General features: G+C 41.2%; 1 protein-coding gene across 1 annotated transcript in view; it reads left to right on the top strand.

Moving 5' to 3' along the window:
• Positions 1-23,830, top strand: part of edil3a (EGF-like repeats and discoidin I-like domains 3a) — a 71,115-nt gene that overhangs the window by 35,347 nt on the left and 11,938 nt on the right. Inside the window, exons 3-7 of the mRNA XM_019878086.1 lie at positions 3,840-3,953; positions 7,717-7,898; positions 12,544-12,699; positions 13,955-14,099; positions 14,206-14,390. Coding sequence (XP_019733645.1) covers positions 3,840-3,953; positions 7,717-7,898; positions 12,544-12,699; positions 13,955-14,099; positions 14,206-14,390 — 782 coding nt within the window. The remainder of the gene's footprint in view (positions 1-3,839; positions 3,954-7,716; positions 7,899-12,543; positions 12,700-13,954; positions 14,100-14,205; positions 14,391-23,830) is intronic.

Below are 23,830 nucleotides of genomic sequence, written 5' to 3'. Positions count from 1 at the left end.
GAAAGTATTAAATGATATATGCATATTCATCAATTGCGGACAGAAAAGAAGCTGCGTTATGAGCAACCCGGGACATATTTGTGTTGTTTAGCTTTTCCATCACCGTCTGTTATTCAGGTACTTACCAGAGTGAAAGCTTTAATGAAGTCTCACTCACCCAATGCAAAAATCATATTATGCCTTTTATGCCGGCTCCATATAAAAATATTAAATGACCTTCAGTCCAAGACATCAACATATAAATTATCCTCTTAAAACGTCTTTAATAAAGTCTTCTGTCATTTTGCTAATTAAACCGATGATATAGAGTACATGGAGTTCACCGAGTAAAGTCATTGGGCGTCTGTTTTTTATATCACCCCCTTAATGAATTCATGCTGTTATCAAGAGAATCGCAAGCTTTTTTCTGTATCGAATCCAGCGTCTGACTGCTGGACCACCGTGAAGCACATCAGCAGGGAGGCTTTTTCCAGGCTAAATTCTCACACTGTAAGGGAGCGGGATGATTACTTCAAATAAGGTTTTGAGTATTCAGGGTCAGCGGCTAATTATATTGTCTGTCTCATTCATGACAATCACCGAACAAAGAGGTCCCAGCGACCTTCCGAGCCTGAAGGACAAGAAGGATCCGCTTGCTTCTTTTATGAAACTGAGAAGTGGCTTGCTACGGGTGGCCTCAACTTAAGATAAGATAAGATAAGATAAGATAAGATTCATTCGTCTCACAATGGAGACACGTAGCCAGCGTTATGGACTTTATCTGAAGACGCTCTTCCAACATAGGGTCAGTTTTTACCTTTCTGGGAAACAATGAATGGAAGAAATGTTAAAAAATTGGATTTTCTGTCGTTAATCTAGTGGTAGATTTGGTGAACTAAAATTGTACGAATTTTTGAGGATCCCCCCCCCCCCCCCCCCCCCCCCGGAAAAAAGCTTATGTTGGGATCAAATGTATTTTTGTAGACATGGTTTATACATAAACAAAACCGCACCCACATGTTATGAATTCAATGTATCTCAAATGGAAACTTAAAATGTTTGACTTGTTTTCTCTTCAATAAAAGCCATGCATTGTTTTACTTTGTTTGGTCTCGCAATTCCATCTATATGCTAATCTAAAGTACTCTTCTACCGTGACCTGGATGAACTGGAACACAGTTTTACTCTGGCCATGTGTCCGCAGCAGCTGCAGGCAGGCACCGGTGAGGTCATTGCAGCCCAGTAGAAAGGTCACCACTGACCCATACCGTTGCAGAGCTTCGGGCATGTTCCTGCTCCCTGGACACACCACAGCCAATTTACGCTCACGGCCAGCCTCGGTTCCTGACATATAGCACTATTCATTGCTCTCATTATTGTCCAACGGAGACACTTTCCAGAGAATAATAGGAGGAGAGGCAAAGAAAGAGACATTCCAGTGAACTGATGAGAGCTCCTTTAGAGTCGGACCACAGACCAGGAGAGCAGCTGTTCTATTTGTTTTTCCCTCACTCATACCCTTGACCAAAGCGTACGGTTGTCCCGCATCGTATTGCGTTTCACTTTTTACACTGACTGGTCTTACTGCTGACTCACGAATAATAAAGCGTGAGCGAGGAGGAAAAAGTGGGTAAAAGACAGAGAATGGCGAATCGTTTTGGGATCATTTCACACTTATAAAGGAAGATAAAGTGCAATGTGTCACCCACATTGGAGAACTAGCTTACAGAACAGCATGACTACGAGCCAGCACAGTTACTCTAGCTCATTTAATCAGGTTTATCACCGCTAGTAGGAATGTGTTGTCATGCCCTTGCATTCTTTTTTAATAAATGGGAACAAAATAAACATAAAGCATATTCATACGCTTGCTGCTATGGCCACAAGTGATGCAGAGACTCAACACACAGACTGCTTAACCTGAGCTAACAGCAGATAACCATCCTATAATTTTCTGATTTCCACATCACTCAACGGACCAGGCCCCAACTATTAAATCCACACACATTCAAATTCACAGATACTACAGTGTAGAACATCCATCCATCCATTTTCAACACCGCTTATCATGAACAGGGTTGCGGGCAGTTGCTGGAGCCTATCCCAGCTGACTTCGGGCGGAAGGCAGACTACACTATGAACTGGTCGCCAGACAGTCGCAGGGCACATATAGAGACAAACGACCATTCACACCCACATTCGTAACTGAATGGGAACCGTTTCCACTCTGCCCACACACAAGTCCGGCGTGTGGACCACGACACCATCGGCGACAACAGTATAGGATGGTTAACCCAAATGGACTAAAACGATACCTGCACCTCACATGCATATTTTGCCTTGGTTATAATGCATAACCCTAATTAAAAATATATAGAGAAAAAATAGATATATGATTTTTACTTAGTCGATTTTAATCTGTCTCTGGCGGTTCTGGAACATAAATTTGTTTGTCACAAAGAATGAATGTATAAATAAATGACTGGATATTTTTAACTCAGTTCATTGCTGAAAGCTTTCAGCATGTTCTGGGATTGGTGGTATTATTATTAGGATTTTTTATTTTTATTTTTTACATTTTATTTGATCGTACAAGACAATAGAAGAGAGCACATTCAAACACACGCACGTCTCCTGAACTGGTTCATTTAGCCGATCACTGGGTGAGCGTCTTTCCCTTCCATTACATCTGTCTCGATTCCTGCTCGGTCTGTCATTCTGTCACTCTTTCACCGTCTCCTTTTCATTCACTACTTTTACTACATTCCTTGAGGCAATCCCCCCCCCCCCCCTACCACCAACCCCCACCCCCTTATGATTTTGAGGTAGTGAAGTCCTGCTCCTGATCTCCTTGGGGGGCTTACGGCTGCTCATAAAATGGAGGTAAATGCTACAAGTGCTCTCACTCTGCTTTCTTCTGTCGTGTGTTGGGCTCCAGGCTATTTTATTGGCTTGCCTATAACCTCCGCATTTGAACCGAGTGATAAAAAAATAACGCGTGTTATGAACTTCAAGGAGTAACTACAGTGTTGCGCAGTGCTGTGGTGAAATAATTCTGTCGCCGTGTGTGTGGGGGCGCCGTTTTCATTTTTCTTCTACCTACCAAGGACTAAGGCCTGAGTAAAATCAATACAGCACACATCTGTTAACAATACACGGGGTCTCGGTATTGTCGTGTATCTTGTGAGCTGTACCTTGAGCAAAAGTCACTACAAATGTGCTTTTTTTACACAAAGGTGAAAACACTAACACTGGTGTTTATTTCAAGTATGGGCTCAAGTGTGTAAATCCATTGATTTAAAAGTGTTAAAATTTGAAACGACTCAAATTTTGTCAGTGCCTGGACTACATGTTTATTTCTAAAGTTAGAAACTGTTTTTTTTTTTTCTGTAAAGTCACACAAACGACATCCATGAATCAAATGAAATGGGAAACAGTGACTACTGATGACCTCAAAATGAATTTAAATTAATTCAACAAATTCAAGGGTCTGCTAAATCGGATTGAACATAATGGTACACTAAAAAGCTGTTCTTTGTCTCCCTTCCTTCCTTTTTTTTTTTTTTAATTACTGACCAAGAATTTGTTTGACACTTATTTAGGCATAATTAAAGGCAAAACAAACATACAAGAAAATATTGGGAAATGTCTCCGAAATAAGCATTCAGAATCACAATTTCTTATTTTTTAGGATCCCATTCTTCATTTTCACGACAGTATTTTTGAAATTCAAACCTACTACCCATGGTTCTGTCCACAATACTCAATTTGCATATCTACAGCAGGAGTTTTCATGAGTTCTAATTTAAATGTAAATGCCATTCCTGCTAATCTGTGGTTGTGTTTGTTTGTGTTTTCAGATATTAATGAATGTGAAAGAGAACCATGCAAGAACGGGGGCCTTTGCACCGACCTCGTTGCAAACTACTCCTGCGAATGCCCCGGGGAGTACATGGGGCGGAACTGTCAACATAGTATGTACATGCTTTTGTTCTTCATCTTGAAATGCTTTTTTTTTTTTTTTTTAATCCAACTGCTTCACACCGCACATCTGATGTTGCCGCTAATTGCGGCGGTGACCACATAACACGCTCAGGTTCTTTCATTTCGGTTTTGTTCATGTCGTAATGAATTATTTTAATACCAAAAAAAATATATATATATATATTACATCGAAACACAAAATGTTTATTAAAAAAAAAAAAAAAAACTCACATAAAACCCCCAAGCATAAAGTCATGACAATATGTTCAAACATTACAATGCTGGTGCCTCACAACCAATTTGTTTTTTTTTTTTTTTTTTTTTTTTTTTTTTGCTAAAATGCTCCTCTTGGCTGTGCAGAGAATGAAAGAGAAAGCGAGAGAGTGCTTCTGTCTTATCACAAGTGGCTTTCTCTTTTTACAAAATACTCAGTCGCTCAAAAGGAACTTAGTGTGTTTATTATGCTTCTTCTGAGGATTTTGCCGACTCACTGTAGGAGCAGATTAGGATTAATGTTCCCGGCGACTCTGAAACGTGAGCTTCCGCTCCACTGTGATTCGCAAATGTATTCATCTGCTTTTCTATCTCACAGCGCGTCGACAGTTCACAGAAAGCATTCCCAGTCTACTTTGCAGATGCTGCTTGTCTGGAGGAGAAGATATGCTTCTCCTGTATTCGAATATATCGAGCTGTGTTCCAGGGGTTACATTTCACTTTTCTATCTCTGTGGTTTTTCCAAATCACATATTTCATGTTTGAAGTACAATAAATATGACACGCAAGCAGTGGCGGTTTCTGGTGTGTGCGGTATGTGTGGCCGCAGAGGGCAGGACCCCAATCCATCCATTCCTATCAGTTTCACTTTCGCCATTAAGTATTAAAAAAAATAAAAGAATTTAAAAAAAAAAAAAAAAAAGCTTTCTGTAATGGCGGCTTGCGATCAGAGCCATTGCGATATATCTATTTTTTGTGATTATTCTCATTCACTTTCTGTCATCTAAAATTCACTGATGGCACTGGCAAAGAATTGGAATATGGAACGCCGGAAGAAGCATTTTAAAAAGGTACGCGTGAACTACGATGGTGATGTTCATGCATTTCCTTTTTCGCAAACCCCCAAAATCTTGGATCTACTTTATTTTCATGTTTCCTTCATATTAGGGGCCGTTATGGCTGTTGCTCATCATGGCATGCATGTGTGCATATGCGCACGTGCGCACCTAGATGCGTGCGTGTGCGGTAACGGTTGATCGCGGAAGGTTCGTTGGCTTGAAAAGTAGATCTTCTGTCAAAAACGGTTGGGCACCCCCGCTGTAAGACATACAGGTGTTTTCCGTCCAGCCTCACGTTGACACCTGCTGCCTGGTAGATGCGGTTATTATTTTATTCATCTCCCCATCTGCTGCGTGCTCATTAGTAATGCTGTGCTAATTTATTTAGGCTGTAGGTAGGGTTTGCGTGAGATGGATTCAGCTGTCACAGCGTGGCGGTGCCGCCGTTAGTGATGCGGGCTGTCGCGGAGCTGATGTATGCACAGGGGCCAGCAGGCCAAGGCTCGGGGGCTGGCTGCCTCTGCTGCTCTGATAGACGACTGGCAGGCACATCATTAAGAGTGCCCACTCATGTCTGCAAGGTGAGAAGGACCACGGCTTTGCAGCAGCATGTTGTTAGGTGACGGCTTGTCGGCTGCCCAACATTTAAACGGATAGAAGACGGTGCTGGAGAAATTGTGAAAATGACACGGTGGCAAAAAAAAAAAAACAGGCGGGCGTGTTGAATGGGTTTTAGGGGTTGATTGACGAAAGATTGTTTGTGGTCTACTAAAAATTTGATGAAGGACGAGTTGAAGTTCATTAATGATGTCATTGATATATATTTTTTTCAGCTCAATCTTTCTTGCACCAGTGAGTGGTTACCACAAACACCCTGTGGCAAAGCAACCAAAGTGTTGTGATGCCGGTGAATGTTATAAATGAATAGAGTTCTTCTTATCACACATTAGGTGCCCAGGCCGTGTTGGCTTGAACACTTTGACGATAGAGATGATGCTTCACTTGGCGGCACTGCTCTCGTTCCTCGCTGCCAGTCCCTTAATCCCGCTAGTATGAATATTTTAAGACGATCAAGGATCGGAATGCTAGTGGAGCTAACCGCTATTCTCGTCCACAACCAGCTTATTTCCATCCTCTTCGTACCCGTGCGGCCGTATGATGACTGTGTGGTCTTGTTGGCCAGACATTTCGCTGCTCCACAGAGTGTTTTACTCCAGTGACAGCAGCAGACGGGTAAATCAACAGTCCGCTGTAAACCGGAGGCCAAGGTGCCAAAAACTCATGAGGAGTGATTAGTTGGCGTCCAGTTTTGAGTTGAGTGAGTTGAGGTTCTTTTGATGCTGCATGATAAGTGCGAATGAGCCACTTAGTTTCCTTTTGTGGGCAGATGCCATAATTACATGAGGCAACGTGCAGTCCTTTTAACATATTTATCAAGGCTGGTCTAACCATTAACTAATTAGTGCGCCTGAACATACATTTATCAAATGGAACACTGAAGCCCACAATCATAAATCTGAATTACTGTGTGTGTGTGTGTGTGTGTGTGTGTGTGTGTGTGTGTGAGAGAGAGAGAGAGAGAGAGAGAGCGAGAGAGAGAGAGAGAGAGAGAGAGAGAGCGTGTTCTCTCGCGAGAGAGAGAGAGAGAGAGAGAGAGAGAGCTTGTTCCATCTCGAGACAGATCGGTAATTTCTGAAGGGGAATTTATTGCTGAAAGCAAATTTTGCTTTAATTAGCTATTGATTTACAAATGTATTTCATTGAATTCATCACTGCCTTGAGGTATGTACTTCTGTTTTTGCATCCTTTTTTTTTTTTTGAGAGGCTTTATAAAAACACCCTGTAGTCACTACAGTGAAGTGAAATGTGAGTCCCTCAGATTGTTTAGAGGGTCAAATGAATTGACTTGGAAAATTAGATGAATAGTGGAATCCCGCATAACCCGCCGACATTCTCTCATCCGTCTGGAACTATTGAGTGTCGCACACACACGCGCGCACACACACACACGCACGCACACACACAAGAAATGTCGTCTGAGGTGAGATGGACTACTCGTTTTGGAATTATCAAAATAAAAAAAAAAAAAGTTTTTACTGGATAAAGCACACAGATCTTCCTTGCTGTGTGTCTCCATTTTGTCCACTGAGGACAGCTCAGAGACATTGTTGCTTTTGAAGCCCACTTTTTTTTTCAAGGGTAATTTGCTGTATTTTTATTTTTACTTGAAAATGTGGATTTTTCTATCGTGAGGATACAAATGTGTTCGATACCCCAGTGTGTGATTCGGGAAGTGAGAGGATTTCTCCACATTTTTCTCAGTCATGAAATAGTAATAATCATAATAATGATAATTCCTTCGGGACAAAGTCTGACTGTCTCTTGTTGATGACAAAGTTGTCAGTGAAACTTTGAACTCAAAGTGGAAAAATGTTGCATTTTGTCAGGATGACATATTACAACCAAGATCTCAATTTTCATGATCAGCGCAAGACTAGCGGAAAGCGCAGTGTAATTGTGCCCATGAGTGGAGATTTTGCACCATTTGCACTGTTGTAAGGTCCAGAAAATTGTGTTTTTACAAATATAATTTTGTCTGATGTACTTTTAAGACCAACATGACTTTGTTTGCTGCAGTTGTACGAGCTGTACTTTGAGAGCTGCAGCATGACCGATATTCCACTGTGTGTTCTTCGTTCAGAATGCTCTGGACCACTGGGCATGGAAGGCGGCATAATCTCCAACCAGCAGATAACAGCATCCTCCACCCACCGGGCTTTATTTGGCTTGCAGAAGTGGTACCCGTACTTTGCACGCCTCAACAAGAAGGGTCTGGTCAACGCATGGACTGCAGCTGAAAATGACAGATGGCCGTGGATTCAGGTAAATACACAATACACTCGAAAGGCCCAACACCAAGCTGAGTCAAGGCCACTAAAAGATGAGTCAACACGCAGTTTGGTTGTCTGTGCTTGGCGGAAGCCGTGTTTCTTTAAAATGGCAACGCTAATGCTGTAAAGGGGTTTTCTTATTTGTTTGTTTAAGTATACATTCTTGTTGCGTTTTGATGTGCGGAAATCCCTTTATTGGAGTCACCTGGGTGGTATATTTCAGCACTGGCAACAAACTCACCAGGGTTGGCTTTGGTACCTCCAAACAGCTAAAAAAGCTGAGCTGACAAAGACATAAATGAACTGTGTAAATATATCAAAAAAAAAATGGTCAGTGGTCGTTTCGGATTCTAATTTACAAGGTGTGTCAGAAGAGGGTATAGGACCGGTGTCACAAAGAATATATTACAAACCCAAACTGTGAGTTATACCCCTCAACGCCAGCCTGAAATCGACGAGCACAAAAAGATCCCGTGGCATTTCCTTCATTCACTGTGCAAGAAGAGTCGAGAGTTGTGGTCGGACAGCTAGTAGCTGCTCACAATTGCTGAGCATCTGACAGTTCCTCGCCGGGAAGAATATCACCGTGCTAAACCAAACTCCCTTCTCTGTTTTTTCAAAGGCTGTCAGACTCGCAGTAGCATAATTATAGAGCAGCAGCTATAAGATAGATAGCTAGACAGATCGATACCTCGATTGATAGCTAGCTAGCTAGCTAGATACTTTACTCGTCCCCTGAGGTAAATTGGATATATAAACAACTATATGCAAATTCAGTCAAAGCAGAAGGCTGGGCTTTTGGTCTCCATCTTGTGCCACCGCACAGATTTACAACAGCGTTTAGTTCCCGCTTTTAGCTCATAAATCTACGCGGTGGTAAACTAACGGGACGCTTCGCTAGCTACCGTCTCTCAGCGACTGTACTGTGGTGTAAATGAAGCATTTGTGCGAGATATCTTTAGCCCAACAGAGCAATATTATTTTTTCTTTTTTTTCATGTTACTTCATCTTCTTTTTTTTTTTTTTTTTTTTTTTATGCCTTGGCATAGAAGTGGGTCGTTTTCTTTTGCAGGACATGCTTCATTCAGCCTATTGTCTAGACAACTACGATACTGTCTAAAGAATTTGTCGTGCTTCTATCAACCCGCCTGTGCAATGGAGAAACAGAAATGGTATCTATAGACAAATGACACAACAAAAAAAAGGGATTTGTCGAAGAAACTCATGAGGCAAAGGCAACATTAACGAGAGATGAGGTGCTTGGCACATGCAGAGGTTGAGGAGAACGGGACATCAAACATTCAGGCAGTTTGTTTGGCTTTAATGATGTCATGTGGGATGTTGAGCAGCATGCTGTAGGCATTGTGTGTTTCTACATGTGGGTTCGGATAATTGGGACATGAGCAGACATGTATCGTTGGATCACGGGTTTGGGAATATTCTGGGCCTGCTTTTGTATTCTAAAACCATTTGGCAGACTGTATTTGGATGTCTGGAATGTGACACAGGTAATACTGACAGATGACAACCTTGTCTGTGAAGGGATTTGATTCTTCCGGCTATTGGAAAGTGTTGTTCTGATGCAGTGTGCGTCTTTGGGAGCTAGTCAGTGGAGCTCTCTCCTCTGAACCTCGACAAATGAATCACAAAAGCAACAGACTTTGAATAATACATCACAGCCTTGCCTACAAGCTCGCATGCACTGTGTTTGTTTGTGTTGGTTCATGCACTTGTTTCTCTTCACACATCTATGCAATGCGAGTGTCATTTTTTTTTTTTTCTCTACGCAGTCTTTTCTACAGTTAGCTCACACGTAAAAATGCATGTGAACACTCCGGGGAAATATACTGCAGCTCTGACCAATATCAGCAAAATATGGTGTCAACCAGCACTGTTGAGAGAATCAAAAAACTCCAAAGCACCTGAGAATGTCTATGCATCATTGAAAAGGTGTTAAACAGTCAATATAATTCTAGGCACGCATCACCATTGACCGTCGAAGCCGCGGCGCAACGAGATGACGGTCCGGTCTGCAGCGTCCCCGCGTCCGCCACCGCCGTCAGCACCTGAGACTTGTCGCCATGCACCTGAGCGCGATGCCAACTTCAAAATAAAAGCCAAACAGTAATTCCGTATCAGGATATTGATGCCTTAAGTTTCATTCATGCTGAAGCTCGCCTTAGGAAGCAATCGTTGCTGCTGCTGACTTGACTTTGACTTTTTGACTGCAGGCTGGCCTGCTGACAGTCACGCTTGGAACACAAATTCGCACTGAGGCAATCAAGTCAGTCGGGCATGTGACTTTTTTTCACTCCACATGCGCAATTGCACACCACTTATGTGCACCCCCTGGGCTTAACCACTAATTATTTTAAGCATAACACTCTCGATTTCAAATTTCAGCCTCATCTCTCTGACACTCTAATTTCCAGGACATTCCTAACAAACACTTTCTCTTCCTAACGAACTCTACCATGCACCACGGTAAAACAATTTGAACGCCGCCCCAACATTCAAAGTCCCAACTTTCATGGTCTAGGTTTTTGGCTCTCCTCTTCTCTTTTTGTCTCTTTCTACCTTTCCTCTGTCTTCGACCTACAGTCGTTTTGATTTCCACAGGTGCCCTGTAGGTTAACAGCGCTGGAGGTGACAGATTTGGTTTGGAATTTTTCGGATGAACGCTCATGATCAGAATCATTTGAATCCTGATGCCCTTCCTGACGCAACCCTTGAGATCTACAGTTTACACTGGCTTGTGTCCATCGCAAGTCTATGCGGGACATTTGAGGATGCTGCATTTGTTGAATATACACACACTTGGCAAAATCGTGGGTCAATAAATATGAGTATTATTCGTATATTGTATAGATGGATGACGACAGTCGAACCTCACTACAGCATACCTCGAGGGACATAACGAATCGCTACATTATAACGGTAGTTCATTGTGTCCATCTCCAAAAAAATGGCCGCCAACTACGATGTATAATACAGTATGAACACGTACAGATGTAAAACCATGAACATGGAACACAGTATAAACCTGTCGCTTACAAATACGTGTATATGAAGAAAAAAAAAAGACTTCATAAGACGTGAAACAAACAACTGTAGCCTTCCTACTTCATCTCGGAAAACATTCAGTCATCAAATGGCAACCGCCGTAGGCAACTGCCAGTATATACATATATTTTTTTTAATCACTCAAGCAGATGTTACATAGAAGAATATGCCCAAAAAAAAGACAAATTTAGGTGAATCCTACCCTCAAAGTGACCAATGTTTCTTTCAAACTAGGTCATGCATGCAAGCCTGCAGACCAAGGTCTCCGCAGGATGCTTCCAAAGATGCCTCACTCAAACAAATGTATGCATCACTATTAGCACTGAAGTGTCAGAGGTGTGTTACTGAGCGCTCATTAAAAATGTGAAGGATCACCCCAATTACCTCGGCGGTGGCCTTTTAGTAACAGAGCCTCTAATTAGCGAAAGAAGTATACGTCTCTGTGGAGGGGAAGTCAAAGAAGAAATGCCCTGAATGGGAAAGAGTGGGTCACTGCAGCTATGCGGCTCTAAGTAGTGTCCTTATATATAATTAACTTTATAAGTTGCTTTAAGTTTGCCGGGGAAACCATATTTTTGAGTCCTCTGTTAAAACTGCAAGAAGTAGAACCGTCGTAGCTCAGAATATCATATTGAGTGTAGACAAGGCTGGTGATAAAAGAATAAAATGAGCGGTTCCTCTCATTTCGACTTTTTCCATTCACTGAACGGGCAATCTCGCTTGAACACATTGGACCTTTTTGCAGCAAATTATATTTGGGAACTAGTTGAATTCAGTGGCAATTGCTATGGATATGATTCATACTTTGTGAATGGGATGTTCAAAATTGACCAATTTTAAGTGCAATTCCAAAGTATTAGCTGATTAATATTCGAAGTGAGTGGTAATAGAGGGCTAGTGGGTCAGTAGTTTTGGATTTTGGGCGGGGAATTAAGAAATTAAATTGGCATTTAGAAACTGCATTTTGTATTTCCTTGCATAGTGTCTGCGTGATATTAAAATTGGTTTGATGAACTGAAACCTTTGTGATAAATATGCAAAGAACAGAGAAAACAGGAAGGGTGGAAAAGAGCTGCGAGGGCATTTAGTAACATTATGGCATGTATGCTTTTAAAAAAAAATTGTAATGTAAAATCCAATACATGGAACATGAACATCAAAGGAAAATCATTTAGACATTTTCAGAAAATTCAGGGGAAAACAAAGAAGCTATTTAACGTGGATGCCAAAGAGAAAACCATGTGTGCAATACATCTGTGATGCACTGTTAATGATCTTGCGGTATACTGAGTTTCTTGTCTTAACCTCTTCTTCATTGGTAATTTACATGGGACCGTATTGACAGTCGACACAGAAATGGCAGATTGGCTTTGGAATGGGAGGATTGATTAAATGTTCTATCTGATCACAGACTTTCTGAAAAAGATGGATGGCCCTGACAAGCCAGAGTCAAGAGGCTGAATTGATTTCTATGACTTCAATTGGTGCACTGAGCATCCGTGCACAGTCCCTGCGAAGCCCGACAATTCTGGTATCTGCAACATTTTTTATTTATATCCCCCTGATTCCCACAGATAAACCTGCAGAGGCGAATGAGGGTCACGGGCCTAATTACCCAGGGTGCAAAGCGAATTGGAAGCCCAGAGTATGTCAAGTCATACAAAGTGGCGTACAGCGAGGACGGGAAGACATGGAGAACATACAAAGTCAAGGGCAAAGATGAAGACATGGTGAGAAACACACATCCACAAAAACAACTGTCGACAACTATGTACAGGACCGTATCTCCGTTATTGAAGGAACGCACGGCAGTAAGAGGCTGTTCAACTCACTCAAGGGCAGGGCAGAGGACAAGTTGAGAGTGCTGTTTAATTATCTCGCACACGCTGCGCTTATCTTGCTACCTGTTACCCCCTTCACTTTTATGATTTTTTTTTTCCATTCTATTTGTGGATGAGGAGAAACCAAATGGGTCACAAAGCGCTCTGTCTTTGCTGACAGCACACTAACCCTGTCCTCAGTTGGGCCATGCTACGGATAATCCTGACCTCCAAAACTTTTAAAATGAAGACTTCTGGGCAAAAAGTCTGGGCATAGACTGGAGATAGTCACTGTGGATTGGAACAACACAAAGAAGAACTAGTAAAGCATGGACGCCACGCATTCAATTACCTTCATGTCAACAGTATTAGCTGGCATACTAGCCAAAATAATATGCTAGCATCGACGAATGTAGCATCATAGATGAGTAAACAAATATATTTACACGGATAGTCGAAGTCATTCAGTTCACATTTGGGCATTTTAACACGATAATGAACATTAAAGATTATATGCAAATTTTAATGGCAAAGTGGACTACAAAATCTAAACAAAATTAGGTGCTGTCAATGTCACTATTTCCTCGCACAAGGTGCATTCCAGGACCACCAACTAAAGTAGGACATCTCAAGTGCACGTGGGAAAAAAACATCATCATAATTTCAAGATTTTACAAGATGGCACTCAAAAAATGGGTAAATTGGCAAATGCCGAACCGCAAATATGCAAGGTTTCACTCTATCTGTAAATAATGTGGCATTGTAGTTGCTGAGCAACTAAAACAAGTCGTGTTTTCATGCACATTTTCTCATCAACTAAAAATGCTTGACAGGGAATGTGAAAGTTAGGCAAATGTACCATTTCACGGTGCATGAGTCCTTCGATAAGGGAATGTTGTCAAACTATCAGAAGAAATAGTTATATAAAAGGAGCACTAATTCCAAATACACTACTGTTCTTATGAATTACCGGCTCAAATCGTGCGAGAAATTGTCTCTTTTTGCTGCGCGTGGAGCTCATTGACCTTGAAGGAGAGCAATTTGCTCAGTGTTGAGTAGACACCAGAGACATTGGTGCCAGACTGCTACATAATGGTAAAACTGATCTCTTCCAGCACCCCTTGTCACCCCCATACGCTACATGTGTTTTCATCCCCTGTGACAGATTTTCCGAGGAAATGTTGACAACAACGCTCCATCGGCCAATTCCTTCACCCCACCCATTGAAGCCCAGTTTGTGCGCATTTATCCCCAAGTCTGCAGAAGGCACTGTACCTTGCGCATGGAACTGCTTGGATGCGAGGTGACAGGTGAGTGAACAGATCACACACTTACCCGCTTTAATTGGTATTTGCAATGGGTAATATACAATTAGGCAATCAGAAAACAGAAGTAATATGTTGTTGCTTTCTTCAGGTTGCTCGGAACCATTGGGGATGAAGTCCGGTCACGTCCAGGACTACCAGATCACAGCCTCCTCCATCTTCAGGACGCTCAACATGGATATGTTCACTTGGGAGCCTGGAAAAGCCCGTTTGGACAAGCAGGGCAAAGTGAATGCTTGGACTGCAGGACGCAGTGACCAGTCACAGTGGCTGCAGGTAAGGAATGACCCGAGCTCACTTGAAGCTGCGCTGACACTTAAATATTCTAATATTAAAAGCAGGGGGATGTAACACAGACATCCGCTTTTGAAAATATTTGCTCAAAGGCAGTGTTAGGTACACGACATCATCTAATGCAGGGGTGTCCAAACCGACGCACTTGACAAAAATAGATCATCCGCAAGTGGAGTTCTTGCAGTTCTTTCAAAATGTACTTCTAATTGCGCTCGTCTTGCAAAACACCAAAGTAAAGAAAACTCCACCCATGCGCAGAGTCTCTCTGCTATGCTTGCACTGGGCACATAATTAGGACCCGGAATGTGGATCCAACTCCATTGGAATTGCGGCTCATACTTGCTCGCTGTAACTATTATGCGCTGAAACTGTTTTTTTGCATTCACTCGGCTTGATGGACCTTCCCATCGTTGAATGAGTGCAGTTATCTTGGGCTTCAGCTGAGGTTTAGTCTCTTCATCAAAGCACTCATTCATTTGTTTTCATTACAGTAAGTGATGACTGGAAATATCTCATAAAATGGTAAAAAAAAGATATGCCTCTGAGTGAACCATTGCGTCCCTCGCTTTCTGTTTAACAAGCCGAGTCCGATACATTTCAAAGTAATTGTCAATTTAGCAGTTTGCCTTCATGAGGATGATCTGTTGTGTTGCTGTTATCCCCTTTAAAAGGCAGAAAACGCTGACTTCTTTTCAAGTGAGCCCCCTGCTCCAAGTTCAATCTGTAAAACCGATGCATGTGCACTGGGAATGGCACTGTGGATCATCCTCCTAGGGAATTGAAGATCAGAGTGATTTCTTTGATTTATTGGCCCTACTGCTGTGCCTGCCGCTCCATGCATACAGCCTGTCCATGGATGACACCGTTCGGGTGTCACACTGACTTATCTCGATGGTATTAGATTGTTTGGGCTCTATTCCGATATGTTTTTGATTACACTGAAAGGTTTTGTTAAGATTTGAGGTTCGGGGAGGGTGTGTGCCGGAAATAGACGTGTACTTAGGCTGGCCCCATCCCGACCGGAGAGCTCGGCTGAGCAAAATTGATTGTTGTTGGTCAAAGAAAACTTGTCTCATATTACATGCTGTGCCCGCAGGAATCTTTAGACGCTATATAGTTGCATTGTGAAAATCGATGCTCGCTGACAAGGGCCCTTTTTTGCGCACTAATACACAGCATCTGCTTTAAAAAGAGAGCACAATAAGATCGTGCGCTGTGCGGCGCGCTTTCACATTTCACACTTCGACTACAATTGAACCTGACTAATCAAGTAGTGATCACTGCTGTATGTATTCATTCTTCAACCTCAACCCATCAGTTATCTTTGTTGTGCCACCGCGGCAAATAATTGATTCTGAGCCACATTACGAAATTCGTTTCAACCTTACAAATTAATGAAATAAATCATCCTTAATGACAAGTTAAGCATTCCAATTAATCAAGGCACCCAGTGCTTTCCCTGCTGTGCACTGCGGGGTAGCTGCTCAGGCACTAATAGCAAACCGTACTCCTTGATGCATTCGGTTTCACTTTAAATGGGAGAACAAAAAAAAAAAAAAAAAAAATCGGAGGATTTTACTGAGAATTTTTATTTTATTTTTTTACACATCTAAGTAGCTTCCCACATCCTGTGCCCCGTCGCACCTCTTCACAAATCTCACAGCACACCGCCAACAAAAAGTCAATAACTGAAATAATGACAATCTTGCCTCCTTTTACTCACACATTTACTCACCCAGCGTGATACTGAACTTGTTTACTTGAGCACAAAGCTATTATTCTCGTGTATGAATTGCATCAGGTTGCTATGCAGCTTTTTCCCCACTTTCTGCCATCAGCAAAAATGTCTCATCGCCTCAACAACGTCGACATTCTGCACCATATTTCTGTCCATCACGGATCACTGACAGCTCCTATATGTGAACGCACATTTCAACAAAATCACTTGCCGAAACGCCGATCTCTTGTCTTTCAGTGAATGAAAACAGATTTAAAATTGATGGTGCCCAAAAAAAAAAAATCTAAAACGCTCAACAGACGTGAAGGAAAGCACGCCTGTTTGGGATTTGTCCAAGGCAGAATTATTTCAGGCTGCGAGGAAACGAAATCATCGTTCAAGATGTTTTAAAGAGGGAAGCTGAAGCTTGTCAGAGTGAGCTGCCAAATGCTCCAGCTGGTCTGAGAAGATTAGTTTATTATCCACTCGAACACCTCCTGACTGCTTTCAACTTTCCTAGTTGTCCCTGTTAATACAACGCGCACCTGTTCTACAGTCCGGTGCTATGAAACAACTTTTTTTTTTCCACACCCAGTTTATAATCACTTCCACCCAACATCTATCATCTTTATTTCAAGTTAGTTTTGTCTGTAGGCACCTGTTAAGGAATGTCATTACTGTCACAGATCCAGGCACTTAGGTTTTATTCCGCGGCGTAAACTTGAAGCACGTTTTTCTCACATTCTTACGAATCCCATGTGGAAACATCAAAATAAAGATAAAGTCTTGGAGTGGTTAATAGCTGTGTTGAAACTTCGTAAACAACATTAAAGGCAGCCATTTAAAGACGATCCGCTGTGCCTCTGCAGTTTTCAGTGTCATTAGCATCTGCCGTTGACGCAAAATTTTTGGTTCTTTGTTGAAAATCTTGAACGCCTCTTCTCTACTGCAGCAAGTGGTACTTATAGGCGGGCATATGCCCGTAATTGCCAAGAGACCACCAGCCATGCTGCGGGTGGTTAGCTCATTCCACTTAATTCGTTAATAAGGCATCTTTATTTATGTATCTTAGCCAGCAATGTTGTGTCACGAAGAACCGTTTCAAGCTCTTCCACTAAACGGTTGACGGTACAATTAACCTGCATATCGCCATGTTGCCATTCATCCAGGATAGTCGTTTTTGTCTTCAACTGAACAGGCCCGGATTTCACGATGAGCGAGTAATAATGGGCCTGATTTAGGGAAGATTGAAAAGAGCTAAACTGCGTGTTTGCTCACTGTGACAGATTGCTCGAGCTGGTCGCAACAGGTGCAAAAGTGGTAGAGAAAGGGGTTTACCCTTTAATTAAGTACAAAGTAGCTTTGATGTTTTTTTTGTTTGTTTTTTGTTTTTTACCATGGTAACCTTGGGAGACTGGTGCAAGCACAAAATATAATTGTAAGTGATGCAATTGGAAGTGCTAGTGGGAGTGGAAAAGTATAATTGCGACAGAAAATAAATTCATCGCTCCAGTAATTTTGAGGAAGCCAGCAACTGCTAAAGGACAGGCCAGGATCAATTGTCATTGATGCTTTTTCTTTGACATTTTAAAAATGTTGACTAGTATATGAGTATGAGTATTTTGCCTGCTAATTACACATTCAAAATCAGCCAGCTCATATATTGTACTCTATATTAGTCGTCTGAGTTAAATGCATAGCCTTCCATAGATAGGACAATTTGGAGATTTTTCAACAAAACTGCAGATCACTCTGCAACATTTATCCCAAAAAGGAGGACCAGCCACAACTACGGGGTAAGGAAAAGTACTTTGTAGATGAGTTGTAAGGTATTCAAGTGTGTTAGTTATCATCTGTAAGTCGTTTTTCTTTCATCCAGTTATCACCTTGATGTGATATGTGCAGCATGGGGGTGTGTGTGTGTGTGTGTGTGTGTGTGTTTGTGCGAGTGTGGCTGTGGCACACTGATAATTACTTTAGTCTGAGATCAAACCCGAGTCAGCTCACACTTGTGAAAATGCAGAAATAAATAGATTAGCTGCTCTGCAAGTGATGCGCCGGTGCGGGTGCTCCGATTCAGTACAGCGCATATTTGCAAATCACAACATCTGCAACAGCAGCCCTCTTGTTGCAAAAATCCCCAAAGGTCTGCATTTTCTGTTATGATTCTGTTCTCCATCCCAAAATGTGCTTTTAAAGCATGTGGGGAAACTCTAAAATCAAGTTTCATTCTGGCAACATTCCCATTTGACCAAACTCACGACTGGGCTATCAGCAATCTGTTTATCTCCTTTCTTAGACACATTTGTATGCACCATCTTGTGCTGATTTAATGAATCGTGAACATATGTCCAATTAAAAAAAAAAAGAAAAATCAACAACTCTGCCTAAACACGTTTACTGCTGTGTGGTTATGGTAGCCTCTTGTGTAAGCAGTATTTTTACACTCGAAGGTAGCACTTAGCACCAGACAGATTGAGCGCAGATATATAAAATGCTAATTTAATTTCAACATTAATTACAGTGGGTTAAGTTGATATGAACTACGTTGCATATCAATGCAACGGTCACTGTGTTTGCTGCGATGCTAAACAGTTGAGAAAGGTTGGTGTTTCGATCCTTGGCCATTGCGACCGTGTTGAGCGAGACTGACTCTGACAATGACGCGAGGGAACCTGGCGAGTTTGATTTTGAATTTGCCCAGCTGTTCAATTTGGCTACAGAAGATAAGGAATTTGAGAGATTTGACAATGAGGATTGATCAAAAACATAATAATAATAATGTGAGTATATTGTTAAATTCTTTAATAAAGGATAACCAAATTCAGTTTTGCTCCCGCTGTCTTTTTAAAAACATAAGCTAACGCGCATGTTTGCATGCTACCGTATTATTTAAGCTAGCATACGTTTTACCATGCCTGCGTCCAATCGCACCCGTAATTTACACTTCGCCTTTTAATACGGTGCGCTGTGCGGTCGTGAAAATACGGTAGCCGTTAGATTAAAAAAAGAAAAACTATCATATTAACGTCTTTTTCAAATAATGTGAGGACTGGTGTTGTTTGAGTGACACACTCCATTACAGCTGAAAACAATTAAAAAAGAAGCAATGACTTACTTTAGGTCTACCTATGGTCAGAACAATTACATCAGCTTGATAATCATTTCTTCTGAATCACGGCATTCACTTTTTTTTTTTTTTTTTTTAAACTCTTCCACTACATGGCTCAAAGGGCTTTAGTAACAGGGTTGCGTGAATGTCGAGAGACACGAATGGAAAACCTGCCGTTGAATATAATATAACGAGAGATGACTATGTATGACGGAGACTTACAGATACAAGGTTAGACACTAAGAAGATAACTCAAAAGGCTCCTGACACTTTAGATACTTTAGCATTTTGTCAACCAGCAAGCATATCATCAATCGTGTGATCATCGAGGAATTAGTGACACGCTAGTGGCCTGGATGGATTTTTGTGAATGCCCACAGACAGACTGTATTGACACCTGTCAGAGTAAAATCTCAACAGCAATGGCCGTGGTACAATACTGCCAATAATGGAATGAGGTGATATCAAATAAAAGGCGATCTATGCGGCATTTTTTGTTCTTCTAGAACAAAAAAAAAAAGCAAGATCAACACCATGTATCAAATATTTGAGAATGTTCAGCAGAAACCTGAAGTGGCCTTTTCGAGTACATAGACGTCTACCTTTAAATTCCCTGCTCTGGTTAGCAGCACATACTGCAAGCTGAGTCAATTAAAATATTTTTACAATTGGGGCATTAAAGGTCTTTTACAAAAAGAAAATGTGAAAAACGGTTTTTAAAGATGCCGACAACGGGTCAATTTAAATACGATCAATGGGAAAATATAAACCCGAGGCTCAGTATCTTCCCGTAATAATGAAATCCAGAATGCCCTTTGCGGAAATGCATGACTTGCTATACGATAAAACTTAAACAGGCCATCTGTGTGCAAGTAGTCTCAAAAGCATCAGTTTGACACATGTAGCTGTGTCCCAACAGAGACCTGAGGGACGATTTTACTATGTGACTGATGACCGCTCCGGACGTGTTTGTGAGCATGCCGTTGTAATCAAACCGAGTTTTACTGATACTTCTGCACATCCTGATCGAAACGTTACCTCGATTGGAGCGCCACCGACAACAAACTGTATTTCTTTCAATTAGTGAGACTGAGCCGGGATGTTTGGTTCATTCATCCACTGAGGGATTAAGTTGAATGGCAATCATCATGTCTTTTTTTCTCCAGAACAAGAAAGAGCCTTCTTCTTTGTAGCCTTATAAGCAACTTTGAACAGTGACTTCTTCAAACTTAATTCAGCCCCCCCCCCCCCCACACACACATGCCAAAAAATAAATAAATTCATAGTTATTGTCGAATCCTGCATTTATCTTCTTGTCATGCCGTATTGATCGAGCTGGACAGAGATAAAGGTGCTTTTCCCTACAGTAGGCTTTATTCCACTGGCTGCTCATTATTTTACCACTGTTTGGATTTGTCTCATGACATCAATTTTATTGCAAACCATGTACGATGAAATTATGATTGTTTCGTCCAATTCATCAATTCATTTCTATTTAATCATGTGCCCCATTTGCAGATGACAAAATACACTTCAGTTGCATCTACTTATTTGTTTACTTATCTTACATTTGTTATCTTATACTTGAGGAGGCCAGAACTCAAAACAACATCGGGGAGCTAAATTGGTCATTAGCAAATGACAAACAACTGGGGAAGCTGGCCCGTAGCTACCCCGCGTCTTCATACAACATTAAACACTAATGACTAATTCTACGAAAGCAGTCTTTTGTGTGGTGTTAGAAATAACTCGCAGTTTTGCACTGAAATAAAACCCGTTTTTAGATGGCTTCATTAGCGGAAGCTGCTGCCGTGTGACTTGTTTTATGGCTTTTTAAGCTTTTTACCACAATATCAACATCCTCAAAATAATATGTTATCTATAATTGTTTCATCGATTTATACAATGTTTGTGAGGAAAAAAAATGTCCAATAAGCAACATACAAGGTATCGTATTTTCTGATGAAAATTAAATGACTTTTGGACTTCTATTAGTCGACCTCATCATTCGTGATTGGATGATCTCTTTGTTTTACTTTTTGTTTCAGAGTAAACTCCAATTTGCGGTGGCAGTAAACACCTTGAATTTTTGTTTTTGAAACTTTTTTCACCTTCTGCCAAACTGCTGCTTGCTGATAAGCGAGTGGACTTCACTGCTAGCATCCAGCATTCGTATCTTGAATTTCTGCTCTCAAGTCAAAGCAATAAATATGCGGAACTTTGTCACTACTATATATGATAGAGTCGTTCATTGACCATGAATGCATTCGAAATTTTTCAGGAAATTATGCAAAAAACTGTGAGCACCAATGTACACCACCGGACATTATTGTTAAAGTACAGATGAGCTAACAAGAAACACTATGAACGCTGGTTACCTACGTAGGAATTCCGTGAAAATTTTAAGTCATGCACTGATTTATTTTGATTTGATAAATGTTTTGAAATTTGGCAATGGCGTGTTACAAAGGAATATATTTTTTAGGAAAATATGTACAACAGAAAATAAATTGTTTTAATTGCCCTCATCGCAGGGGCCTGTTTTTGAAGAATCTAAACCTGTCCGTTGTAAATTACATTCTGTTCTTATAATATTATGGTATTCTGTTTGTATTGTGTAATCGGCTCAATAATACGTCTTTCCTCCCCTTTTTTTATTCAATTTCCCTTCAGCTAGTATGATGATTAAATCAGCTACCAAATTCGATTACCGAATATACGGTGACTCCATCTGCTTCCTTGATTTACTTACGGTAGGAGGTTTTTAGCATTTGGCTGCCTCCAACGATACGCACCCTTAAACATTCTGTATGTGCCTGCTGGTGCCTGGGTAACTTTTCATTATCCAAGGACACCATCTTATCTTTCCGCAACACATCTATTGCACACCTCCATGCCACACTTGCTCTCTTCCTTCCCGTTGTCGGCTTTCAACGAATTTAGCATTCACGTATCTGTGTTATCTCCCAATGATGAATTTACGAGTCTTCAGCAGCTCTGCCAGAATTGTCTGGAGTGCAGCGGCCTGAACCCAAATTAATTTTGTATCAGACACAGATGAAGAACAATTGGCAAAGTAACATCACCATGCATGTAAGCATGGATACAACTATTAAACCATGTTACACAAATGGCTGCATTCAAGAGTTAAATTATTCAAAACAAATAAACCAGCTTCACACGAGGCTCATCAATGCTATCTGTGCCATTAGTTAGCATGCTAGCCTAATTAAAATGCTAACACATAGGTTAATAAATATGCAAAATAACATTTTACTCAGTCACTTTTTCGGTTTAGCGACAACAGTAATTGTTTGGTGAGTGCAGGCAAATTGTCACGGCAAAGGAGACTTCGCTATATGTGGGGTTGCACTGCACCTGTCTACTTATTCAACATTCAGAACGATCCGAAACAATACCGACTGCAGAGGTATTTTTTGTGCAGCACACCTTTCCTTTTATGTGTATTAGGCAATGTGTGGCCGTGTGTGTTACAGATTGGATTCTAGACAAGGACACACATTGGGACAGACTTCTTATTACTAATATCGTCACTGTGTCCATCACGTGCTCGGTCACAGTGAACATTAAAAAAGGAATGAAATCTACCGGGTCTCGCTCGAAGGCAATATCATAGCCATTCTTCATCTTCACTCACACTGACACACGATGAAAAGTCACAGATGTTTGTTCTCCTTGCTGGGAGAGCTTTAAATGACCCACGGCATCATGGTTGATTTCCTTCCTGTTGGTGTTGCCATGGCCAATTCCCTTCATCTGTTCCTGCAGCCATTTCGAGTCTACTTGACAAGCTGAACTGAGGCTCCATCTGTGTTACTGCAGTCTGCTTAAAGTGGCTCTAACAATATCAGGTCGAGTGCTGAAAAGTGTGGTTGGAGAAATAACAATGAATTCAATTCTAGCATCGTATGCCGACGGTATTCTTTTGGATTTCGTCACGAAAGAAACAATAAAACGGGACAGTGATTTGATGGTCTGGTTATGATGTGTTCAGTAGATTCTGAATGTTATTGAAAGTCGGATCCAAATTGTAATCATACATCATGTAATACGAAACATTAACGGTTGCCAAAAAAAAAAAAAAAGCCTGCTCAGCCATAGACTTGTGACCATGAGCGAGTGCGTATTGTGCCGTTCATTTTCCCGACAAACGTGAGTCTTTTAATCCAATGAATGTGGAAATGACGAAATGAGGTCCACGATGAAACGGCGTAACCGCTCCACAAGGCTTTACACTTTGAAACAATACGATTCTTATCAGTGCTCCTTTGTAGACTCTACCCAGCTGTTAGTCTTGACAGCTGTAGATGGAACATTATGGTGTACATTAACGTGAAACCCCGAACAGATCGGGGTGATGATGAAGCTTGACGAAATGTGGAGTGAGTCACAAATTTAATTGAAGCTCATTATCGAGGGTAGGCTAAATTAAACTTAAGACAAAATGCATATCACACGCTTCACTGTAAAGGAATAGAGCCATGTCATTTTTTTTCCAAAGCTAAACAGATATGTGTGTTGTTTGAGGTAAAATATTTAGAACGGGGGCGGGTTTTTTTTCAGAATAAGAAC

This window comes from Hippocampus comes, unplaced genomic scaffold (genome assembly GCF_001891065.2).
Source record: "Hippocampus comes isolate QL1 unplaced genomic scaffold, H_comes_QL1_v1.1 scaffold13, whole genome shotgun sequence".
NCBI lineage: Eukaryota > Metazoa > Chordata > Actinopteri > Syngnathiformes > Syngnathidae > Hippocampus > Hippocampus comes.
The sequence above is the reverse complement of the archived record's forward strand: the minus strand, read 5'-3'. Positions and strand labels throughout refer to the sequence as shown.